Source organism: Abramis brama (assembly GCF_963993115.1).
Source record: "Abramis brama genome assembly, chromosome: 6".
NCBI lineage: Eukaryota > Metazoa > Chordata > Actinopteri > Cypriniformes > Leuciscidae > Abramis > Abramis brama.
The window spans coordinates 13,312,368-13,339,480 of NC_139968.1; the positions used below are offsets into that span (position 1 = coordinate 13,312,368).

General features: G+C 37.4%; 2 protein-coding genes across 4 annotated transcripts in view; one reads left to right on the forward strand and one right to left on the reverse strand.

Moving 5' to 3' along the window:
- ncf4 (neutrophil cytosolic factor 4) overlaps positions 1 to 24,929 on the reverse strand; it is a 31,373-nt gene extending 6,444 nt beyond the window's left edge. For both annotated transcript variants that reach the window (XM_084116728.1, XM_084116727.1), the window contains exons 1-7: positions 24,785 to 24,929; positions 23,800 to 23,884; positions 23,301 to 23,451; positions 17,266 to 17,336; positions 15,896 to 16,023; positions 14,387 to 14,435; positions 3,488 to 3,586 (exon numbers count right to left, since the gene is read on the reverse strand). In XM_084116728.1, the coding sequence (XP_083972854.1) occupies positions 3,488 to 3,586; positions 14,387 to 14,435; positions 15,896 to 16,023; positions 17,266 to 17,336; positions 23,301 to 23,451; positions 23,800 to 23,884; positions 24,785 to 24,816 (615 nt within the window). In that variant the 5' untranslated portion in view covers positions 24,817 to 24,929. The remainder of the gene's footprint in view (positions 1 to 3,487; positions 3,587 to 14,386; positions 14,436 to 15,895; positions 16,024 to 17,265; positions 17,337 to 23,300; positions 23,452 to 23,799; positions 23,885 to 24,784) is intronic.
- Positions 3,508 to 27,113, forward strand: part of pvalb7 (parvalbumin 7) — a 38,836-nt gene continuing 15,230 nt past the window's right edge. The window contains exon 1 of one of the 2 annotated variants that reach the window (XM_084116729.1): positions 3,508 to 3,689. The gene's annotated coding sequence lies outside the window, so the exon portion shown is untranslated. Of the gene's footprint in view, positions 3,690 to 25,191; positions 25,336 to 27,113 lie in introns of those variants that run through there. The other variant, XM_084116731.1, reaches the window with a different exon arrangement.

Genomic DNA, 27,113 nt, shown 5'->3' on the forward strand with positions numbered 1-27,113 from the left:
TAAAATAAGCCAAAAAATTAAAAAAATAAATAAAAACGGGTTCCCCTTCATCTCCGTTTCAGCGCTTTTCTGGGCACTGAGGACAGTGACTCAGTAGCCGAACTTAAACAGGATTTTTTTTGTTGCTTTTTTAATACAATTACAATTTCATTTAATTTATTGTTTAATAAAATTATAGGCGTATTATTTTTAGTTTATTAACAGCAACAACAGCTGTAAAGATGAAGTTGACGATCGCCATCTCCTTATGAACGCGCCTATATAGAGAGAAATGCACATCATGGATTACATAATCAGAGAGTAGCCTATTTCTTTTCGTTTTAAATTGTTAAAAAGACATTTCAAGCTTTCTTAAGATATATTTCATGTCTGTGAGGCCTACGCTGAGTTTCGTTAAATTAGGATGAGATGCGCTCCCGTTCACGAGCAATGCAAGTGACCGCACGGGCGCCTGCATGATTAGGCCTATATCGTCTGCTATATTTGCTGCTTATTTATTAAATACAGGCAATTGGTTGATAAAAAAATTATTAAAATTAAGATACAATTTATACAAAACCAAATTCACTTAAAAAAAGTCTTTCTACAAAACCAAACTTAATTAAGTGGTCAAAATCATGTCTGACCCGCTCCATGTCTCTCGATATTGCACATCCTATCCTACTCGTGCAGTTCACTTTTCATAATCAACATAAATTAATAAATAACATTATAATATTTTAACAAATATTAAACTAAATGAGCTTATTTAATGGCTACAACACGTATTGTAGACCTAGACTCTCTATTTGTACAAATTGCTGCACATTCTTTTTATTCAGAATTTTGCACACATAAGTTGAAAGGCATTTGATTGTGCATGCATAGCAAAACATATCTGCAACATTTATCAAGTTCACTGATAATTATGCGCGCATTTATTAATTATCTTAATGAATAATGAAACAAGGACGAACCATATAAACTGCGTTGTTTGTTTAGAATGAAATGGATCACAAATAGATCCGAATGAAGAAACGTACAAAACCATAGTAGAAAATGGGTCTCGAGTGTTCCTGCAGAGAGGGGGTTCTCGCTGCAGAATCGGATCAAGACGAAGCAGCGAAGTCGCCTAACAAGGTTACGCGGCTTATGCGCATTGCAGGTTGTGGAGAGACACTGAAGTTCGCTTGAGTAAAAACAATAGGCTTCAGATATTCTATATGGGGAAGGGGGATTGGTTTGTTAAACTATGAATGTGAAACCATAGTAAAAACAATTGGCGTTGATTTTTTTTTCCGTTTTTTTATTTGAAAGTTAGGCTAATAAACATGTTGCATTCGGCCTGATTATGTCATTTTTTAAGTTACATAGCCTTCCTCCAGTTTTCCTCAACTTGACTAATTAAGAGGCGATATTTGACCGGCATATCATCAAAATGTCCGGAAAACGAAACCTCCATTTTTTTCTAGCGGAAACTCTGCTATCTATCTGTCTGTCTGTCTGTCTGTCTATATATCTGTCTGTCTGTCTATCTATCTATCTATCTATCTATCTATCTATCTATCTATCTATCTATCTATCTATCTATCTATCTGTCTGTCTGTCTGTCTGTCTGTCTGTCTGTCTGTCTGTCTGTCTGTCTGTCTGTCTATATATCATCTATCTATCTATCATCTATCTATCTATCTATCTATCTATCTATCTATCTATCTATCTATCTATCTATCTATCTATCTATCTATCTATCTATCTATCTATCTATCTATCATCTCAGAGCTGATGTGTTACATTGGGATGGTTTCTTGTATCTGTAGTGGGGGAGAGCTGATAAGATAAGTGGAGGGGACACAATAAAGCAGGGCATTAATGTCCACAGAAGGGAGAGGAATAATAAATGCTACGCCCCTGATCTTCAGACACATTAAGTGCATTCAAGCAACCAAAAAAAAAAGGAGCTCATGGAAATGAAATAGCGAGTTACAGCTTGATCTTTCTCTTTCACCCACTCTAATCTCGATAATGTTATTTGAGGGTCCATTGCATGTCTAAGCAATATCCAATTTTCTCTCTCTCTGCAATTCAATTCAGGTCAAATCTTTCTCCTTTATTGTCATGGGCCGAAAGATTGCAGATATCTAACTCATAAAGAGTATGTGTGAGTGTGTGTCTGTTCAGATCAGATCCGACCATCTCACTCGCAATGTCCCACTCCTTCACACACACACTCTAATACATGTCTCTCATCTTTTCTCCTTTCCTTCTTTCCCACCATCATCCTTCGTTCATAAAAGTGAATCTTTTTAATGTTCCCTCCCTCAATCACTTTATCCTTAAAATGTTTTCCCTTCTTCCTTTCTTTAGTGAATCCCTCCATCCATCATGCTCTCCTGATGTCGTATCCCCACCCAGAGAGGTGTGTGTTTGAAGGTATTAGTGTGTAAAGTGTACACACATTTTTGTTTGGATAGACGTTGCTGCTTTGATATGTGTAATATCAATGTATTGTTTAATTTGAAATATTTTATGTACAAATCTTTGTCGAAAAACTTTTTATGGCAAATTTTTCAATGAAATCCAGATGGGACTATTAAAAGTCATATGCAAGTATGAAATGTATGTAAAACACACTGGCCATGTCATATTAATGTGTTTTACTCATTTACTTATTTGTGTGTTTATGTTACATAAAGGACATTCCTATAGCTCACAGTAGAGTTCAAGATCATAATCTCCAGGGAATTTATGAACTGATTACACCTTTAATGCAAAGTAAACTGCTTTGAATAAAAAATAAATAAATAAATAAATAAAATGAGGTTAAAGCATTCAATAAATATGATGACGATAATCTCATATATTATAAAGACAATAAAATATCGATTTGATTACAATATACAATGAACATTTTTATGTCTCTGAAGGGCAGGGCAACCTGTCACTCACATGAGATCGACCAATAGCAAACCACAACCATCCAGTCTTTAAGATTTAAGACGTGCTTGTTTGGGTGGTAAATAATAGCGCAAAAAAACAGTAAATTGACTAACGCAAACCTTAGTAAATCACCTTGCATGATTCATTTAAATACTTTCCCTCCATAAATACTATGTCTGAAAGGGAAACTCCTTCAAATGCATATTCAATAAGATCAGCCGCAAATATAACCCTGTCCAAGCCTTTTCAGCGCTAATTTTTCACTGCGTGTCTTTAGTAAATCCAGTAGTTTTTAACGCCAAAAGAGGGTTTGCGCCGGCCAAGCTGTTAGTAAATCTGGCCCTATGTGTGCTACAATCACACTTACTCACAAATACCTCCAAACATAAATGTGATCACGTTGCTTCATCCTTTTTCTCTCTCCCTCCCTTATCTTACAAACCCTCCTCCCTCCCTCTCTCTCTCTCTCTCTCTCTCTCTCTCTCTCCCTCTCCTCCTGCCTACCTATCCTCTTCTACCTTTCTCTCTGCTTCTATCCTGTTATCCTTCTCTCTCTCCATCTCTCTCTCACCTCCAGCCAGTCAGCGTTGACTCTCCGCAAGAGGAAGATCACGTCTCCAGCCTTCAGACTGAGCTCCAAGCGTCCGCTGCTGCTGAAGTCAAACACCGCCTAACACACACACACACACAGCGAAGACACGCAAGCGGGAAACACACACACACCGACGGAGAGAAAGAGAGAGAAACACATCCTGAGTGAGACCGAGCTGCAGGTAAGAGATCCTCATGCTTTAAGAACTTTGAAGAGAATGAATGGGATTAATAAAATAGGATGAAAGGATACTGGTAAGAAAAAAAGAAAGACACTTGAGAAAGTGACTATAAGAGAGATTCAGGAGTGAAAATGCTGTTCAGAAAAGTGAGAGATGTTTTAATTGTAATTTTCTTTTCTAACACTTGTCAAAACATATTGTGGTAATAACAGGTTTTTCTCATACTTTTTATTATTTAGCCTAGTCATAGTTTTTGGACTTGCACTATGTTAATTGTAATGAATACCATGGTATTCTTCTAAGTAAACTGTCTCAAAATATATGTCCTAAATCTGGCTTTGGACATAGTAACAGATGGTAACGCCATGTTTTGTCGAACATGTTTACAAGAGATTATGCAATTGCACATTTACTTAAAAAATACCATAGTAAATGTACTATGAAACATGTATTGCATATGTACTATGAATATCCACATATTCTGGACATGCATCATGGTATTCTTAAACATTTACCATGGTCAAAGTACTTTTGGATATGTATAACGACAATTCCATGGTATTACCGTGGTATTCTTTGAAAAGTACACCATGTCTAAAATACCATGCAGGATAATTCCAAAATAATCTCTGAAAACACACACACACACACACACACACACAATGGTATATGGCCAAATATACCTGCATTAAGAGGACCAAATATCAATGACGCAGTTAAAGGAACCATAAACTAAGAAAAAGGAGAGAACAAAAAGAAAAAGTGACACAAAATAATAAGCGTAAAGATATGTACAGCGAAGAGAGACAGTCTGTGTCCTCCAAAATCCTTTATCCATGTCAATCCTTCAAGTTTAGTTAAATCAAAAGAAACCAAGGTCAATTGCTCCACAAAAGCTCCTACATAGCTCAAGAGCTCTCGATTATGATTCGTTCAAGTATCAGCTGTGTATCAGATGTTTCTGACAGACACATAAGACTATGAAATGTTTGAGACCCCTGACATTTGTGTATATATATATATATATATATATATATATATATATATATATACATATATATATATATACACACACACTAGATCCACTATGGCCACGGATCACTGCAGGGTATACTGGTGTTTTAAAGCTCTGTGTGTAACCGTACGCTAAACACAAGTGTATGAGTGCGTGCGTGTGTGTGATAGGCATGAGTGGGCATCTGTTCTCACACCACCATCTCTGTATGTTTAGATAATGCTGTAAATCTGCTGAGCTGTGGGTTGCTTGGTTTGTTTGCATGAGTAGGAGTGTGTAGGTGAGACGTGTTAGATGTTACCAGCTAATTACATCTTGGCAGTTGCTTTAAGTGTGAGCATGCATGTGTTTATGTCCGCGCGCGCTCGTAGGCAGCATCTGAACAGAAAGACACAATTTGTGCCAAAACTCGATGTGAAATTCTCCACAAAGTCAACGGTGCAGAGCAAGTATCTGAGTGCAGGCTCAGTAACATCAGATGAAGAAACTATTTCAGTAGCACTGCTGCTGTGAAACCCTAAAAATGGCTTTTGGGTCATTTGTGTGGGCTAACTTTGTTATATAGTGCAGGAAAGTAACTCGGTACAATAATTGGCTTCTTCAGCCACACTACGGTAAAGCTGAACTATTTTAGGGCGACTGGAATTTTGTTTGATATTCCTTACAAAAGAGGACCATACAAATTAACACCTAGATATGTGACACAGCCGAACAAAACTTGAAAATTCCTGTTATGACCAACACACTGCATGATGTCGGACCAATATAAAAAAACTAACGACAAAATAACACCTTGTTGAGCGAGTCCTCCTCATATTGGACTGCGTTTTCTTTTGCGCCTTGTCTCATGTCTTTTTATTACATGGTTAAACCACACTGGAAATTAAACAAGAAATGTGTGAGAATGTGCAACAAACACACTCTATGTGGAAATGTGACAAAGCAATTTCCTTCCCCCCCCTGTTTTCCCAATGTAATATATGTGCTAATTAGCCTAGCGCTGAGAAAAGCTCTCAGTAGCATTAGCATTGCACAACACCTTGCAAGGTCTCTTTTTATTGTGTTTTTATGTGTTTTACAGTCTTCTGGAATTGATCCAAACCACTAAACGCACAGGCTACATTCAAACATTGTAGATAATTTCCATCTTAGCTGTGCTTGCGAGTTTGGTAAACATTATACTTAAAGGAACAGTTCGTCCTAAAATTAAAACTAAGCATTCATTTAGTCTCCCTCATGTCACTCCAAACCTGTATGACTTACTTTCTTCTAAATGCAAATTAATGTTGTCGTCTATACAATGGACATCAATGGGGTCCAAACACACATTTTTTTTAACCATTTACATTGAAAATTTGACTTTGTAGAATGTTGCGATGATGCAATTGTAATATTTACATACTGAATACTGACTGGCCTTCTTTCCTGCACTCATTTACATACTGAATTGTGATTGGTCTTTTCTTTATTCTATCTTCTATAGTCTATCTTGTACAGAAAAAATGGTGTCGCATTATCAAGCCAAACGAAAACAAGTTGTCCGCTGAATGTCACGACAACAGCAATTGCGTAATTCTTTTACAAAGAAGCAACGCATAAAATCCAAGCTTTCCTAAAAATGTAACACTATTAATTAGGGCTGTCGTTAATTTGATGATTTATTTATGGAAAAAACAACACATTAATCATTTTAACGCGTTGTTTTTTCATAAATAAATCATCAAATTAACGACAGCCCGCCCCAGACCTACGTAGGACATCTTAAATTGATTGGTGACAAACATGATGCAGGGCATTTTTGTAAATATGTAAAAAAAAAAGTAACTATCATATGATATAGTTACGCAATATGACACAAGTAACGAGTGCGATATCACACGAGTGATATTTTTGTTCTGAATAGCAAGAGCGCAAATGTGAAATCAATAAATAAGATTTTAGACAAAATATTGTCTGTTTTTGCTCAATTTTGCCACTGAAAATATTACCAATAAAGCCAGAGCAGAACTGTTGTGCGTCTCCGAGCAACATATCGGTGTTTCGTTTCTGAATGAATCCGCGTTTTGAGCGAATCAATCGGGTGAACCAATGATCCAATGGCCTATTCATAAAGAGAGCCATTTACTTCATTCCTGAATGAATCAACAGTTTGAATGAAGCGAATTAATGAATGACTCACTCATTTAGAGATTTACTGCCACATACTGGCAGTTTTAGTTTAGTCTAATTTAGTTTAGAGAGAATCATTTAATAAAAAAATAATATCATATTTCTATATTAATAAAAAAACAAACGGGGGTAGGGATAGTTCACCCACAAATGAGAATTCTGTCATCATTTACTCACCCTCACGTCATTACAAAACTGTATGACTTACTTTCTTTTGTGGAACATAAAAGAGGATATGCTGAAGACTGTTTCTCAGAAATTATCTTCTTTTATGTCCTACACAAGAAGGAAACTCATAAAGGTTTGAAACGACATGAGGGAGAGTAAATGATGACTGTAAATGATAAATCATTTTTGGGTGAACTGTCGCTTTAATACCCTTTTAAAACCTATTACTCTCATGACATTAGTTATGCAATTGTAATAGCAGTGTAAACGCATTTATGCGACATCTGAGTTGCAACACAAAGTCTGTAAATATATCTAAATACCAATTCAGATGCAGCTTCTGAAAAAAAAGCATGGCCGTTGAACCCTAAAAGTTCATGTGTACTAAATTCCATGTTGAACAAAATAAAATATTTATTTCTAAAGCTACTTTTTGTAATGTCTATTTGACGCTTCTCTCATTTTCCACAATAATGACTTTAAATGATCTTTTGGGGATAACTTCTCAGCCGAATTTGGTGTGCGATTATAATTTGTTATTACTAATTAATCGGCACATCATGTAATTAATTAGATTACAATTTTGAATTCAACCTATCAACCTACTATTAATTTGACTTGGAAGCACTAGTATATATCTCCAAGACATCTATTAAAGAGCACTTCATCTGGAAAGCAACACATTACATCTGATAAATGTTCTTAAAAGAGCAGATTTACATTCTACATCATTAACATCTAAAAAGAAATTTCCTTTTTTCATCTGGAAGAACAGGTTACATTTTAGAGATCACATCTTTCAGATGAAAACACACATTAAATAGACACCTGGATGACGTATGTGTGCTATCAGGCAATCTAGTCGGCAAACTGGCTGACACTTACGAATTAAGTGATATGAAGACCTCCGGGCTTGCGCTGCACTCGATATCGAAGAGAAGTAGGTCGAGAACAAACCGAGATAAATCGACTAAAGAGGTCTAAAAAGAAGTTCATGAAGAAGGAAGTGTGAGCTATGTTGGCCAATTATGTCAGCTAGTTATATGAACCCTAAAAAGTCAACAAAAGACAACTATTTAACCACATTCAAACACAATTAATACTCAAATGGCTATCAATCTCTTTCATTTAGCTGCGCTCTATTGAAGGGGTCGTTCCTGTTTGGTCATATTCTGAGTTATTTCTGCACGGGATCAAGGGGTCGGAGAACATATCTAATTATAGAGTGACTCTGGGGGTCACAAAGCACTCTGATTTCAATTAAGGAGTCAATGACCTCTGAAATGAGCTCATTAGCACATGGCCAGCCAAAAGGGAGGAGAAGGAGGTGTTTTTTCCTACCTAAATGAGTGACCCAGTTTGGCTCTTCTCAACTGGGGGAACAGAGCAGGATATAAAGAGAAGAGATCAGTCTCTGGGGCCTTGACACATGACAAAGGAGTTTAACCAAGGAGGGGCGTCAGTTATTAACCTGCTTATCAGTGCTTATAAATGAACAAAAGTCCTTAAATTGCAAATGTAATGGGAGAAATACAAAAAAAAATGATAATTGAATCTACAAGAATATGCTAATACCTCTCTTATTTCAGACCGATAACCATCCAAAACAAGAACTCTGGGACTCTCGCCCCAAGCTTTCAGCCAAGCTCAGGTGTGAAATAGCTGTCCTTTATGAAACAGACCATGAAAATAACCATGAAAGTGCAATAATGTGTAAGTGTGAATGCATATAATCAGTCATAGCTGACTTTAATGCTTAAATGTTTTTATATGTGACTATATAGAGCTTGAAATATCTTCTCTCAGATTGTTCACACCGGTAGCAATGTTTCTAATAGCCAAAGTGCAGGACATGAAACAGTATCTCCAATCTCTCTATAATGGCTCTCTCTTACTGTCTAAACTCCTTACAGTTAATCAGTGATACAGAAGAAAGAAAAAGCTTTGATTTTCAATCAAGCTCCCTGTCTTGTATCTTATGTGTCACAGGAAATGGCCGTATTCTTCCCAGAGCCGTCACACGGCAAATTAACCAATAGATTTGGTGATAATCTAAATGACACTTTTATCTGAAGTGACTTGACATGCTAATTAATTTACTCACCCTCATGTAATTTCAAACCCCTTTGACTTAAAGAAATTGTAAGAAATTGAGTGTTCACGCTGCACTTTTCCGATGGGGACCAGCTCCAGAAACGACAAAGAACCATAAAAGTAGTCAACATGACTTGTGTACTACATTCCAAGTCTTCTGAAGCAATATGATAATTTTCACTGTTCACTGAAAATCCAGCTCTTGAATTTAACACACACTTTCATATATTCAATTTTGGATTTGGATTCTTGCTGCCACTGATGTCAAATCTGGTGTTCAGAAGATCTTGGCACACAAGTCATATGGACCGCTCTCATGGTTTTATTTTGTTGGTAGCCTGTGGTCACTGTATGCTGTTGAAAAGAGCACCATGAACATCTCCTTTTGTTCTCTATGAAAGAAAGGACATATAAGCGTGCAAAAGTGATGACAGATTCTTCATTTTTGGGTGAATTCTTCTAAATAACAGTGTATTTCTCAAGGCTGCAATAATGACAGCACATGAATCACCTCTTTTAAAGTTCGAACCTGCAACCTAGATATTTAACCGCAAAGCGACACCACCCACATATCTATCTTTCCTGGTCTTGCTTTCCAGATCTTTTGTTCCTCTATCTAGTGTTATGAGAAGTGTAATCTGTCACTTTCTCTCTCTCTGCCACACATACACACCAGAATAAGGCAGGAGTCTCTTCCACTGTGATCTTCATGTGGAGAGCAGCGTGCTTTGAATCATGTGCTCTCACATGAGCATATGAAGACAAATGCCCAGCACTGTGTGAGATTTACCAACACACCTGCTGCATCGTTCTTCATCAGAACGAGACATGATGGGAGAAATGTTTTGAGGAGATAATAAAAGATGGGCGTGTGTATCAAGGTAAAAAAATGGGACCGAATATGACCTTTTGGCTCAACCAATGGCATTTCAAGTAATTCGCGATTAGCTGTTTGTCCAAATAATAGAAGAGAAAGAGAGAATAGGAACTGAAATTACTATAGAAATCAATCAACCCGATTTCCTGAGAAGATGTAACTATTGTATCGTGGCAATTTCGTATGCGTTACAAATGAGATTCATACGAATTCACCAAAACGTAAAACGAATTGGCATGAGAGTGCGTTGGATCAATCGCAAAGCTCTGGTTTATGTACAATAGCTCCACCTTTCTGAGTGCAGATATAGATACATGATTTTATAATATTTTGTTTTCTTTTAAATTGTTGCCCTTTAAACTGACTCACATACATTAAAATGTGTGTGAATGGAATGACAGATTAGCGATCTGGTCTGACAGCATCAGGAGACACAAAGACAGAAATGAAACTGTCTTGAAAGAGTGCAAGTACTCCACAGGACAAAGAGGGAGAGATGCATTAAAGGATGGAGTGAGAAAGCAAAAGAAGGAAGCGAGACTGATGGGTGAACTCAAAGAGAAGAGTGGGAGAGATTAGAGGAGGACTGGAGGATAAAGTGAACAGTGGAAAAAAAAGAGCAGAGAATATATTAAGACAAGGAGAAAGATAAGAGAGAGAGGCTGAAGGAACGTGACTGAGATGTAGGTGGAAGAGAGAGGGTGAAAGGAAAGCATAAAAGAGATTGTTCGCCCAAACTTCATTTATTCAAAACTGTCTCTTTCTTCCATGAGAAACAAAAGGAAAAATTGTGAAGAATGTCCTGGTTGCTCTTTTCCATGCAATTTACAATAAATGAAGTGTTCAAGCTTTAAAAAGGATGCAAAAGCACCCTAAAAGTATCATGGTAAACATGACTTGTTCATTATGATTAATCAGTAAACTGAACTTGATCATTCCGATGTGTGAACAAATTGTTCATATGAATTAATGTACAAATCACTGTTTTTGAGTTAAATCTTTTCAAAGAATTAGTTCAGCTGTTTCACAAACCCAGTGTGAATGATTTGTTCAAAAATCGAACAGATCTAGTTCACAAGGTCAACTCACTGATTCAATGATTCAGATATATATAATGCACTATATGTGTCATCTGTACCATTACAACATATTTGTGTAATTTTGAAGATTGAAAATAAACATTGATTGCATGGAAAAGAGTTGCACAATTAATCTGTAAGATCTTGATTCACCCACACCATCTTATTCCTAAATGACAATGATTCGCCTGTGTCTATTAAAACTTTTGACAAAATCACACCAGAACATTCAGATCTGTGTTCGCGCTGCTGCTGAGCCAGAGAGAGCAGTTATGAAACAGCTTCACAAACAGTCTTTTCAACCTCGCAGTATCGTTATTTCTGTCTTACAGTAAATACAGTAAAAAACACAGAAGTACTGGTATAAAAGTATATAGTTTACAGATTTAAACACTTATGTCTACGGTAGTGATCAAAATAGAGCAAATCCCCTTTTGAAAGTAACATGGTGCTTCAAATAACAATTGTGTCAATTACATTGTTACACCAGTAGGTGGCGACAAGTGACTGTTAAAAATGTATTTGTCATTGAATCATTCATTCATGTGATTCATTCAAAAACGCTGATTCATCCAGTAATGAAACAAGTGAAGTACTTATGATAGAGTCATTGAATCATTCATTTAAGAGATTAGTTCAAAAACGCTGATTCATACAGTAATGAAACAAGTCTTTATAAGTGAGTTACTGAATCATTCATTCATGTGATTCATTCAAAAACGCTGATTCATCCAGTAATGAAACAAGTGAAGTATTTATGATAGAGTGATTGAATCATTCATTTAAGAGATTAGTTCAAAAACACTGATTCATACAGTAATGAAACAAGTCTTTGTAAGTGAATTACTGAATCATTCATTCATGTGATTCATTCAAAAATGCTGATTCATCCAGTAATGAAACAATTGAAGTATTTATGATAGAGTGACTGAATCATTCATTTAAGAGATTAGTTAAAAAACGCTGATTCATACAGTAATGAAACAAGTCTGTGTGAGTTACTGAATCATTCATTCATGTGATTCATTAAAAAACGCTGATTCATCCAGTAATGAAACAAGTGAAGTATTTATGATAGAGTGATTGAATCATTCATTTAAGAGATTAGTTCAAAAACACTGATTCATACAGTAATGAAAAAAGTCTTTATAAGTGAGTTACTGAATCATTCATTCATGTGATTCATTCAAAAACGCTGATTCATCCAGTAATGAAACAAGTGAAGTATTTATGATAGAGTGATTGAATCATTCATTTAAGAGATTAGTTCAAAAACGCTGATTCATACAGTAATGAAACAAGTCTTTATAAGTGAGTTGCTGAATCATTCATTCAAACTATTAAAAAAAAAATCATTTTAATTGATTTTAACATTTTTAAATAGACTGCAGCAATTCATATTTTGTCAGAACCTCTAGTAATTTACATGTTTTTTTTAAATGTAGTTGTCTGTTCAGAATCGTGGGAGAATCATGATATCGGTAAAAAAAAACAAAAAACGTGATTCTCAATTTACCCAGTATCGTGCAGCTCTAATGAAAAAGATCTACTATTGTCTTCAGCATACAAAATGAAGTCATACAGACTGATAATGACATGAGGGTGTGTAAATTATCATAGATTTTAAATTTTCAGGTGAACTACCCCTTTAAAAAGCAGCTCAGGAAAATAAGGTGACGATGAATAAAGAAATTAGCAAAAGTGGAACAGGGCAGCAACCATTAATGGGGCAAAGATTTGACCCAGAAAACACAGATGCACATGTCTCTTTTTGTCTGTATTACAGATTTAGTGTCCTCACAGTAAATTTATCACAGGACGAGTAATCAAAATCACAACTACAGTTGTGCTACTACAGTGCATCTAGATTTCGACATCTTCTGAAGAAAATGTGTGGTGTGGTGTTTGTCGATACGAAACTCGCTGCTGTGGTGGTGGGGTGTTTTGGTTGGTTGCCAGGGCTTGCTGTGTGGTTGCTACGGTGTTCAGCACAGGGTGTTGTGGGTGGTTTCTTACTGGCCTAAGTCAAAAGATTTCACCCTCAAACCTCTTTCTGGTCTCTAAATATAGATGGGTCCTTTTTCTACATCCCAATTCGCATATCCGTCCTAAATAGTATTCGACATTAAATCTAAATCGTAGTATGTTGAAATGAGTATTACAAAGATACCCGGGTGGTCTACTTTTACCGGTTAGAATCCGAAGTGCAGATCGATGTGCACACTAACGGCTAATATTGGCCACAACCCATTGCGCGCTGGATGACGATTCGATGAGAACTACAAACACGAATAAAAAGTGTTAGAAAACTACAAACATTGCATTAAGTAGAGTGGTTTAGATAAAGGGGTTTGAGTGATTAATAATCAGTATCTGACCTGACGAAAAGATATTTATTCAATGTTTCCACATTATATTTCATTTGCAACAGCATTGGGAACTTTTGTAAACATACGTTTAACTTTTAAATACATCATTATGCAAATTGCAAACACATGAGGAGAGTCTCACATGAAAGACCCATGACTGGCAGATCAACATGCTACTACATTTCTCTACGAAATGGTAGGATATTAAATTAAATTGAATGCGGAGGATTTTAACATTAACAAGATGATTGACAGGGCAGTTTAAACTGTGACCGGATACGTGTAACTAAGCGAGAGCTGTCCGTTAAAGATGAAGTAGCGTTAGTATTTCCCAAGGCTTGCCTACTCTTCTGCTACACACTCAAAAGTATGTACTTTTTCTTCACAAAAACAGAACATACTTTTAGGGCATAGTTAAGCAGACAAATTGGGACGCAGCATATGAGATTTTTTAGACAAAACAGAAAATTGTGTAGAAAAGTAACAGCACACTTCTCAACAAACTGCATCATTTGAGGTATAATTCCTTTTCGTAACACAAACTATGTGGGACAAGTTAGTACTTTGGTCAAATCCCTTACCATAAGTACTATCAATATTTTCTACATCAGTCTGTGTGAATTATATTTACATATTCAAACTCCTACATAAATAGAGCACTTGGAATCACGAAAAGCAAAGTGTGTGTAAGCGTTGCTGTGGGTCTCAGCCTTCACAGAGTTTTGTCATAATCTTCTGACAAAATGCGAGAGTTTTGTAACAACAGTTTGAGGTGTTTGTGTGTGCGTGCGTTGTGTAATAACCTCAGGATCAAATGTCAGAGCTTTGTGTGGTGCCTGCACACTTGAGTTTGTACTGTCAGTATGTGTAGTATGTAGTGTGTGTAGGCTGTTACTGAAAGTGTTTCCAAGGAAACGCTGATGTACCTCTGCTCTGGGTGCGGAGAAAAGGTCTGTTTTGGACTTCACGGTTTTTCTAGTGAGAGAGAGAGAGAGAAAAGAAAGTGCATTGTGAACTTCAAATGAAAAGAAGAAGAAGAAGTGGTTTCTACAACATTTCATTACAGTTTTTAAAGACTGGACAGTCAAAGTGAAAGGCTGACAAACCAAAGAAGAAATGTATTGTATCATATCTACAAAGACTCTGGGTCGTTTAAATATCAACTGCGTCTCAAATGGTTCTCCTAAAACACCTTAACTCATGTAACCCATCCGGTCCTACTCTACCCGCCTCAAGCGGGATTTGAACCGGTGTCTCTTGCATGGGAGGCATGTGCGCTAACACGAACGCTAAAGACCGCAGCCGCTAGCGTCAGTCGCTAATGCACATCTTGAGATCGAGGAGTGAGGTTTACATGCACAGCTCTTACTAGCTGGCCTCCGTTACAACAACTAAACCTCGACTACAGGTTTAGTTGTTTAGGACCCCATCCGGGTCACGGCACCAAATGTGACTGGTACTACTCGCACTGCGTTAGAGCGGGATTTGAACCGGTGTCTCCGGCGTGGGAGGCAGGCATGCTAACATGGATGCTAAAGACCGTAGTCGTTAGTGTCAGTCATTGGCATCTGTTACACTCAGATAATTTGGTCTTAGAATAATATGATGAGAAATCTTCGAGACTTTTCATTTGAATCTTGTCAAACCACATAGTTTGAGACAATATCGAGATCTCAAAATACTATAGACACAGAAGCAGATGACCTAAAGTCCCCCGTAGTCAATCATTTTATCCCTTAAAACTCATCTTTGATCACCAAAATGACATATTTAAAAGTTTTTTCCAGTGAAAAGAAAATTATTCATGCCTTAAAATAGCTTGAATGTAACTCTACACCCTTGCTTCATTTAGCATACACAGATACATGAATATGCTAATTAGCTCCGCCACCACTCACGCAAGCTCACAGATTCACTCTGCCAACTTACTGAGGTAAACGGTGCACAATTGTATCACTCTTTATTACAACGTTGGACACTTAACGGTAATTAATATAATTCGCCATCTCAGAGTCAGTCAGCTGCCTTCTAACAATCATCATGATCAGAAACGCTTTAAACATCTCAGAACGTCAGTGGAGAAAGTCATATAGTTCATAACATCGTAATATACTTCATACACATTTCTAAAACTAACAGTAAAATATACCGGGATAACCTGGCATCACTCGAGACTCTCCTGCTAGTTCACTGTTAATGATATGCTTTAAGCAAAAGTCTCCAATGAATCACATTGCTCTCTGGGAGAAACAAATAAGAAATTACATAGATCTCCTTTGTGGTTTTCCTTCCTTATGTAAATAGCTGACTGACAAAGCCACAGAACTTTTCTTTTAAATAATGGCTGTAGGAAAAGTTAGCAGAACAGCAGTATCTTGTAAAGCAAGCAGTGAAGTGCTGGAAGGAGAAATGAGGGATTGTGGGAAGGCTCCTACATTCTGCGTGTGGGGGGCCGCAGGCGGCGCAGGGCCCGGGGGATCTGTTGGCTGTCCAACTCGGTCTGGTAGAAAAACATCCGTATCAGATCATCCAAAAGTACCCAGGTAGGCAGACAAAGCAACCTCTAAAGAAGAGAAGGAGTTAAACGGCATGTATAGTAGGATGGTTTTTCGTGGAAATTAAATGAGTCATGTTTGTTTCAGATGAATGTCATATTTAAATCCAGTAATGAATGCTATTAAACACAAAACGTCATTTGAGATGTGGTGAAAACGACACTGTGCTGGGAATTTCCATGATTTTTTAGAATAAAGAACAAATGACGTAATTCACCGGTCATGCATGTATATCTACTGTACCACACGCATATAGGCTACAGTATATATATATATAATATATCTATATCTATATCTATATATATATATATATACATACACACACACAAATTAAATTAGTGAGAGTGTGAAAAGAGTATTTATCTTAAAGGAGTCATGACCTGTAATTTTCACTTTTCCACGAGAAAAAATGTATGTTATGATTGCCTAACAATTATACACTGGCTGGGAAGCCGATATTTAAAAGTGAAGCGTTTGTTTACCCCTGGGTTCGTCAACCAGCCCACGTGCACGCGCACTCAAATATGTGATGTTAATTTCAGGATATACCATATATGGACACCGCAGACCTATGCTGCAGGAAGCCCGCCCTGCCCCTCTCCCCCTCATATTCAGTCGAGCGCCGCCATTACTGAATTCCGATTCGAAGTACGCACTCGACCGTGAAAGATGCAGAAACGTTCACAACTTGCGCCATGATGTCATTTTGGAATGATATGCTGAAGCGTTACCTGCGGTGTCAACCCCCCTCCTTCCTGCCACCAATCAACGCGCCCCTCATTTGCATTATTACAATGACCGTCCACGACAGCCAAAATATCGCATCAGATCTCGCGAGACAATAATGCCTTCAGAAATAAGGGTCAGAGGAGCTCTGTGTTTATTTTGTTCCACTTTTTTTCAACTTTTCTTTTTTAGAAGGGCCTGAAAGACTATAATAGAGCGTGGGTATCCAAGGTAATACTAGGTTATGACTCCTTTAAAGTCTACAGGGTTAAACGTGCCCAAAGTTGAAGAAATACACTTAAGTTAAATCAGAACTGACAAGTTAAGCTGAAAGACAATGACTGGATGTACAAAAAAGAGAAGTACCAAAAAAGGGAACAGTTTTTCCCTCTCTGGTAATTCAACATTGCTGTTTTACAACCCCCGAAGCACATGAGTGCAACAATTACCAAACACAACTCCAATACAACATGTATTACCAGGATACAACCGTAAACATTTACAAAATTTCAAGACTGACTCACCTTCATGTAATTGTTGAGCTCTGGGATTCTGCTTTCTGCAATCTCCTTTTTGTTTCCCATAAATACCTTACCTGAGGCGAAACAAACAAGTGGAAGAAATAAGTATTTAAGTCTCAAAACAAATTAGTTTGTAAACTAAACAATCAAAAGATAGCCGAAGGGTGCATCTGAATCTCTTTACTACTAACGCTAATTAGCACTTAACGTAATGAGCGCCCCAAATATTACGCCAAATTACTTTCTCATTTCTATTTTTGATTTCACCCAATGGAAATGTTAATAATGTGCATGTTGGACAATGTTGTGAGGTCTGCGAGTAGCACCAGAGGGTCATTCTCAAACACACTTGATGGGATCTGATTGGGAGAAAAAAAAAAAATTAAAGGGGATCCATTCATACAAGGTAGTTTGAATCAAATTTCAATACCATTTTAATGGCTATGCAATAATTCCCTTTCATCCTAAATAAATCTCCTTCTAATTCTCACTGTGGTCTCAAAAGCTGTCTTGTCTTTTCTAATACACTTCTTTATTATAAATACACGTTAAATAAGCATTAATGAGATCTGTGCAAGCAAGGAGAGACGTCCCTTTATACCACGTCCCTTTATGTCCTCATTTAAACTTGCCAGTTATCTTTACTTTGCATAATACTACATAATCATATTACTCATTGACTCGTGCAATCAATAGTCATGAAGACAGCAACATTCAGGGCTAATTTGTAATATTATTGGGCTTGATTAATATGGCTCCATTGGGTTCAGGTTTAGCTGGTAGGAACCTTTGAAGAAGCTTCGGTGGAAATTCAAGGAGAGACAGTAAAGCCTGTCGGCTCACAGTCTTTTAGGTGACCTTAATGAAATGGTGTGTAGTGTGCCAAAGAACGACCTCTCCTTCCTGCTCAATTCAATTATATACATATTTGTTTGGTCAAAGACAGAGAAAGGGACAGACAGGGAAAAGGAACATGAAACAAAGAGAGAGAGACAGAGAGGGCCCTATTTTAACTATCTAAGCACATGGTCTAAAGCGTACGGCGCAAGTTCACTTAGGGTGTGTCCGAATCCACTTTTGCTAGTTTAACGACAGAAAAAATGGTCGGCGCGCCCGGCGCATGGTCTAAAAGGGTTGTCCCTATTCTCTTAATGAGTAATGAGTGTGTTTTGGGATTTACGTGCGTTAAACCCATCAGAGTCTCATCTCCCATTCCTTTTAAATGCCAGTTGCGCTCGCGCCATGGCTGATTCGCTATTTACATGACGGAATTTGATAGTGGAAAGACCGAACGCGTCTCCAGAGCGCAAACGGATCCGCTCGTGCGCGAGGTAAAAGCCCGCTGGTAGATCATCTACGGGACAAGCCATTCCACCATAACTTTATGTACACAATAATAATCTTTTACATTGTAATCCTTTTATTTTAAATATTTGGCATGTTTGTGTGCTGCTGTGCGTCCCTGTGTGTTTAATAAGCAGAGTTTACGCGTGTTGTGGACCCGCCACATAAAAGAAAATATTGCGCCATTGACTTTAGACCAGGTTTCAGTTGGTCAATGGCCCAGTCTATTTATGTTGCCTCAAAATAGCAATGCGCCAACAATGCACTTGCTATTTAAACAATGTGGTGCAAGATGTGAAAATTATAACTGCGTCAGACTGAAACTAGCAAAAAACACTTTGTAAGACACTTTGTACACTTTTGCACCGGGTGTAAGATAGGGCCCAGAGAGTGCTGAGACATTAGGCTGATTAAAAAGGGATCAGAGAAGAAGTTAAAGACATTAGAGACTAGAATGAAACTAGAGTAGATAACACTACTACGATGATGCAGATGACGTTACTATTTCTTCTGTTGGGTTGGTGTTGAATCAAGTACTGGTTTTTAATCAGACAGTTCAATTTTAATATAATGACTGATGATGGCGTATGGGTTCTATCATTTCCCAAGTGGTTTCAGACATTTGTGACCTTTCAAAACAATTCAAACAAGTTTGAAAACTTCTGTTTTTATTTCTGTGAGGATAGATAAAGCAGAAGGATATGAGGATGCTACCCATCTCATTTTTCTAACAATGCAATGCTATCCCTTTCTTCTGTCTTTGCTGTTCCCCCTCCCAATCTTAGGAGTTCTGGTTAATCAGTAACTTTGTGGGAAACACTTCAAGTATTCAAAGGACAAAGTCCACCTAAGGAGTGAACTTTGACTCTGAAGGAACAGCATTGGAGAGAATCGGGATAACTGGAATCTGATTACAGTGGGATGTGGGACAGTGGAAGTGGGGTAGTGGTTAGGCCTAAGGGCAACCACAAGGAGTGATCCATGATCTGGTGTTTTGAGATCTTTCTTCCAACCCTACAACTGGTTCCTTCCTCTAGCCCAAGAGTTTCCAATCCTGCAGAGTTTAGCTCCAACTTGTCAAGATTCTAGTAATCCTGAAGACCGTCATTACTTTGATTTAGGTTTGTTTAAAGGGCACCTATTATGCCCCTTTTCACAAGATGTAAAATAAGTCTCTGATGTCCCCAGAGTGTGTATGTGAAGTTTTAGCTCAAAATACCCAACAGATAATTTTTTACAGCATGTTTAAATTGTCATTTTTTGGGGCTCAGAAAAACGCACCGTTTTAGTGTGTATCCCTTTAAATGCAAATGAACTGCTGCTGCCGGCCAAAGGGCGGAGCCTCAGGATGTTCAAGATTTATGAGGGGGGGTGTAAAAAAAATGTATTGCATCACAATACGTGTATTGTGATTGTCAAAATATTTTAGTAACTAAACTGAATTTTATTAGGTTTAGTGACAACATGTTACAATGTTTACATGGTTCAATTTCTGGTAAGCTACGCTTTTTTATTATTTCAATTCAATTCAATTATTGTGATTTGATTTAATATTGACTCATTTGGATAAATATTAGGTAGGCTACACAAGATAGGCATTCATTTTTCTCAAGAAAAAAACAACTCACCTAATGCTGTAAACATACAGAGAGCCCTATCAGCTGGCAGTATTATTTAAGGTTAAAAATAAACAAATTAAATATAATGCAATATAGTACACATATTTAGCAAAATACTCTCTATAGCTCTTTTTTTCTAGCCAACTAACGTGCTATAGCCTATATTATGGTCATTAAATGGCTTTCCTGAGGTAAATGTTATGTGACATAATTGTTCTCCAGCTGTTTTATTGACCCCTTTGTTTGATTGATTGGTCGATATTATGTATGAGGAATATACATTTCGGTAAGTTGTTGTAGGCTACTGTATCTTTCAACAGTGTTCGTTCGTGTTTAACGTTATTTAGGCCTACTATCAGCTAGAGATGATCGGGTCACGTGCCGCTAGGGATCTGTCGCGTCACATTTACAAGCGCCAAAACGGTATTTATTGTCTGAATTTCGTAATAAAAGTGACAGAATCTGAGAGCTGAGATTTTTTTATATCATAAGTAACCTGCTCTGTCTAGTCTGTCGGTCCTCTTTGCTTCGCGATTTTTCTGTGCGTGAGAAAATGGATGTGTGGCGTGAGAGCATGTGAAAAGTGTCAATTGCGTGTGTCTCACGGTGAATGCGTGAGAGTTGGCAGCTATGAAAATATACTGACGAGTTCAGTGAAGTTTATTGTACATCATACAAAAGATGAAGTGTTAGTTTTACTCCAGAAAATCACTGTAAGAGCTGAATAAACAGTATAGAAGTGCGCATTAAAGTCTTATCCATAAACTCTCTCTCTCTCCCTTTCATTATAATGGAACATACACAGCGAAGTACACAAAACACTCGTTACAACTAACAGTAAACAAATATACACACCTTTTCAGTGGGCGCTTAATAAACTGGTAAACTTTATATCCGTAAAACGACTCGATGAGCTGTGATAAAGTGCACGCTCTCACTTAAATATCTGCCGTGGTCAGTAACGTTAGGCCTGTCGCTCCAGAGACTGTAAGCTGGATCACGAACAGTACAGATCCATCCTCGAGTAACAATGAGAGTAAATGAAGACTGCTATGTTCATTCTTACATCCAACAATAAAACACCTCAATCGCTTAGGAGACATTCTTGTCTACAGCTGCTCAAGCGTCGAAACAATGAACTGTGTCCAGCTCACTCAGGGCGGGTCTAGGCTCAAACTGCAGTGTCAATCAACAGTCGTGGGAGGGGCCTGTGCAAAGTGACGTCACATTGCCCAGAATCTGAGAACGGCTTGTTCTGAGACAGTGCTTAGGATTTATGGGGATTTTAAAAAAAGCACTGTGTGGATTTTTATCATTCTAGGGTGGTTTTGCTCACACACTGCCAACACACATTTATGTTCAAACACCATGTAAAATTGAATTTTGCATAATAGGTGCCCTTTAATTGAGGTTGAAGCTAGACTCTACAGGAAAAAGTTACACATTATCTCTCAGGTGGTACTTGTCTCTTCTGCTTTCATCTTGTCAGAAGTTGAATGTCAATTTTTAGGACTTGGGTAGAGGGCCACATTTCTGCATTTTAGTTTAGCACCAACTGTAAGCAAACACACCTGAACCAGCAAATCAAGGCCTTCAGGATAATATATATATATATATATATATATACTCTCCCACAAAGGGCGATAATTTATTTAAGAATTTAAAATAATTTATTCTAACAGAGAACGATGATCCAGACCTGCCTAAAATGCCTTGATTGAGGTACAGATATTACTTCCTCAAATTTCTATGTCACAGTGTGCCCAAAGGCATACACAAAGAAAGACGATAAGGCTTCAGTGAATTGTAGTGTTGTTGTAATATTGCGGAGACTGTTTTCGGACTCCCTTTGTTAGGAATCAGTGCTTAAGGTTTATTTATAAAGCTGTTCCTGAGCAGTACGACCCAAAAATGTGCTTGTGCTCAGTGCATTTACAGAGGGCAGCTTCTGCTCAAATTGTGCTTGCAAAGTTGGTTCCGATCGATCGGCTTGATCAGCCGCATTTTCAGAATCTGATTCTGGCTCGAACTGATACGGTTAAACCGACGACATTATTAACTGTGTGTTTACAATTGCTTGTGGTGAAAATCAAGCTTTTAATGTTGTTAAATGTCTATGAGGTGCTTTTAATATGCTTTAAGACAAACCATGTGCAAATTCATCAGTCAACACCACTGCTGAGTATTTTCTCTTTAAAACTGCAGTGAACCAAAGACAGTCTCAAAAACACGGTTTGAAATCGCTGGTGTTTCTGACGTCACAAACTACCTTGTAACAAATCACGTCAACCTGTGATCATCAACTTGGATCTCTGAGCTAGTTAGAGTGAGTGGAGGCGGGGCTAATTTGTATATTCATATGGAAATTCAAAGAAAAAAAACTTTAAATATGTAATTTTTGTGATCAAAGATGAGTTTTAAGGGATAAAATTATTGACTACAGGGGGACTTTAAAGCCTTGGAAGCTGAAGCTCGTGATTATGGTTAGGGGCGTTACATTTCCGACACCCACTTGAGGTGTTTGGCCAATCACAATGCACTGGGTCAGCTGGCCAATCAGAGCACTCTGAGCTTTTCAGAAGGAGGGGCTTTGTAGAAATTGCCGCGTTTCAGACAGACTGGGAATAGAGGAGCCACAATAATGTACAGATAAAGCACAGTTGAAGCACAGGTAAAGAACCATTAAAGCAAGTTAACCTGTTCAATTACACAAAATAAATAAAAAAATTAACTTTTAAAATATCATGACCCCTTTAAGCAAAAACTTTTATAGGCTATGGAAATTTATACAATACATCTAACTAACTAGTCGTTCAATTCAGTTCGGTACACTGCACGACAATACTGTATATTAACACTTCAGTTGTTACAACCTGAGCTTTTCAGGAGTTAAATTCAGTTATAGAATGTGAAATTCACTCTGAAAGGGATTAAGCACTTACAGTAGCACAGAACAGAAGTGAAAACCGTATTTAGATTCAGTGTTTATGTGGCATGTGCTAGTGAACCTAGGTTTCCTCAGATCTCTACCACACTGTTATTTAGTGGAGGCTGTGCAGCTGCTTGGTCACAGACCTGGCAGGAAAGGTAGCTGGCAGGTGTATCCCGTCTTGGCTTCAGATGAGTACTTCATCTCCAAACTCTGGTGCAGAGTGAAGAACTGTCGATACCTTCTGTAGATCAGGTATTTACTGCTGCCTTTGGTCTTCACCTCAATCACGAACATCTGCAAGAAGATGATAAAGAACAAATAAGTCAAAGACTAGGTGTGTAGTAGCGTGATCAGTTTAAAAAAAACCATTGAGATGCAATACAATGGCATAAGACATCAGTCTGACACATGTACATGTAGGCAAACAATTTAAAAAAAACAAATCCAGAATGAATCCCCTTAGAACCAAATTTAAGATTGCCATTTTATAGATATCTTTAAACTACTAATCCTTTGTAGGACAGGTGTATGCTGTCGGTTAAACATAAGCCACAGGTTCAGTTAGGCAGACTATACGGCAGATAAATTATAGAAGACAAGTAAAGTAGAATAAAGATTAACTACAGGGTTCAGGGAACTCACAAAGTAATCAATGAAACCTTTCTTCTCCTCAATATCAGCAATGGTCGCAGTGACTGGGATGTTGTCCGGAAGCTGGTCGAAATCACTGTAGGGTGAACAAATGTTACAAACATTGTGATTATCACAGAAGATATGTTGTTGTTGCTGTTTTTTGTTTTTGTTTTTTAAATCAAATAATGCATTTACAATAAAGTAATCTGTTCCAGCCTTAAAAGCAGATTTTTTTTTTTTGTGCACACATACTGTATAACTTATAATTTATATATTCTTTGTTGAGACACATACTACATTTTTTATTATTATTAAGTAAAATGTATGATTTAAGCTTATAATAAAGTTGTCTGAATATACTTTTTGAGATGGGAATACTTTACTAGGTGGATAAATCAGTTTCTTTAACACAATTGTAATTTCTTTCTGAATAATTAGCATTATGCCACAAATTAGCTTATAATGAAAACATTAATTTACCCCACTTTGGAGGTTCATCTATTTTTTTTAAACGTGATTAGTGCATATGGTGGACAAGTCTTGACTAGTATAGTTTTAGTGTAGCCTACTACACCAGACTGAGTAGTTGTTTCATAGTATACTCGGTGCAATACAGTACTATAGTGTAGTAGCTAGGCATAGTGTTTTAAAGTATAGCTACAAGATGAACTGGGTTGCACTTTATTTTACAGTACGTGCTCTTACAGTGTACTTACCTAAGAAAGTACTGGGTAATATTAAAAATGAGATGTAACATGGGTGTAACATGGGTTAAGGTTAGGTTTAAGGGCTAAGGTTAGGTTTAACTGGGTTATACCTAGTTATTACCCAGTTATAGTAATTACTATAATCTATGTACATGGGGAACAGGACTGTAAAAATAAAGTGCTACCATGAACTGAATAGTACACAAACACTACGCCCTGAAAGTGTCTCTTCTATGATTTCATGAATATTCATGAGTAAATAGTAATAAAGCCATGATTCCGCTCACCTTTCATCGCGCAGCTGTTGAGGGAGAGACATGCTGGATAATGGTAGATTCAGACCTCTTCAAACAAACCCTCACAGAGAGAGGCAGACAGAGAGACTGCTCAGTAAAGTGGAAGTGAAGCTGCTGGTGGTTTTCTGAGGCGGGTTTACACAGTTGCACGTACATCAAACGGGAACTGAAAGAGTCTTTAGCATAATGAGTTCACGCGTTTTTAGTGGGTTCAGAAACAGGACGGAGCTCAAAGGTATAGAGACGCGACTGAAATGTTTCAAGTGGAAACAAACCACTTTTTTTTTTTTTTATGACGCGTAAGAATATAAATAAATTAAAAAGAACTCAACGAAACGCGACGCAACCACCAGTGCAAGGTGCATTAAGAACACGTTCCGCCCACTTACCTGACAAGAGAAAGATAAAGAAATAAAGCTGTCGTTGATTCATTCTCGACGTGTGTAGTTTAATCTTTTTCAGATCAGATCAGATCTCTTTAGTTAGACGCTCGGGTATGTGAGGAATTCACTTGCAGCTTCTCACCTGCTGCACGTCAACAGGTAAGACCAGTCAATGTGGTTGCATTACTCGGCTTAGAACACTAGGCTACTAGGTTCATGAAATAATTTAATTTATTCCACAGGTCTCAAACCATTTCAGCAATAAGCCTTTAAAGGGGTGGTTGATTATGATTTCACTTAGGCTATCTAACTTTAGTTAGTGTGTAATGTTGCTGTTTGAGAATAAACAACATCTGCAAAGTTACTACGCTCAGAGTTCAAAGCAAAGCGAGATATTTTATTTTTCAGAAATAGCTTTGTAAGGACAACAGACTGGTAGGGACTACACGACATTCCTCCCACTAACCCTAAAATTTAAATAAACCCCGCCCCCTGAACAAAATTTATAGATTATCAAGACAAAATATGAATCAATGACTTGAAGATAACGACACATAAGCTACATAAAATTCATCAACTAACCATTCAGAAATGTTGTCTACATGTTGTCACTTCTTCTTGAGTCTCTCCATCTTTTCGACTCCGGTTTGAACATAAAAGGCTAAACGTTTTTGAAAATTTCAGTGCCTGTGTGTGTGAGGTAATCAAAGCTGCTTGGGACACAAGCTCCGCCCTCTGTGCCGGGAGCAGCAGCTCATTTGCATTTAAAGGGACAGACACAAAAACGGTGCGTTTTTGCTCACCCTCAAAAAGTGACAACTTTAACATAAAAATATATGTGGGGTATTTTGAGCTAAAACTTCATATATACACACTCTTGGGAAATCAGAGATGTATTTTACATCTTGTGAAAAGGGCATTATACCACAAGTTGAATTATGCCACCATGGAGTTGTAAAAATATTGAATGCTGCTCTCCCATCTGTCATTGGCCAGCTAAACAGACAACTCATGCTATTCGTTAACCAATGTTTCTACGTCGGGTCGTTCAAACAAACAGAATTTTGATAGGGCCACTGTAATGTTTATCTGTGTTAAATACTATTTTCACTATTGTTTTAACAACATATATTGTTAAAATACCATACTACCTATTTGGGGAAAATACTTTTGTACTTGATAATAAATATAATTTTAGTCTATGATAAATAGCAGCAAGGGGTTTTGAAATGGCATGAGGATGAGGGGAATTTTTATTTAATATTTGGCTGAACTATTCCTAGTCTAAAGAACAGCAGAATTAAAGGCTTGCGAAGGATTAAGATGCAGTTATAATGAGTGACCGCTAGGTGGCAGCAAACAGAACAGACAATATGCAAAGTAATGATTTAACGATCTTAAATAGATATATTTCTCAAGATATTCTATTACAGTCAAAAATAAAATAATAAATATTTATATTAATATTTTTTTTTTAGATATTGTCCAAATATATTTAATAAAGCAATTATTTTGTCCAGACTATTCTGATCTGAGTCTTGTAATATACTATGTACTGTTCTGTAGGTATTACTATCACTCTACAAATGTTCTTATAAGGTCCCTTAAACCTGGGAATGCCAACAACGCCCTGGCAGTTTTAATTCAAGAGGGTGAACCTTACAAAACTGCAATCATACGTAGCTACACGTGGCGCTACAATAAGTTCACAAGCAAGGTCATGGCAGCTGTGATGTTTCTTTTCAGGTCCAGGGATCTCGTGTGTGTGTGTGTGTGTGTGTGTGTGTGTGTGTGTGTGTGTTGTTTCACATTGCCACTTCAGCGAGAAATAGCGACAGTGTCATGATCTCAATTCAAGGCCATACTACATGTTACACACATGCCTGTGTTTACTGCTCGCGCGCATGTTCTCACAAAATGAGAGGAGGACAGTGTAC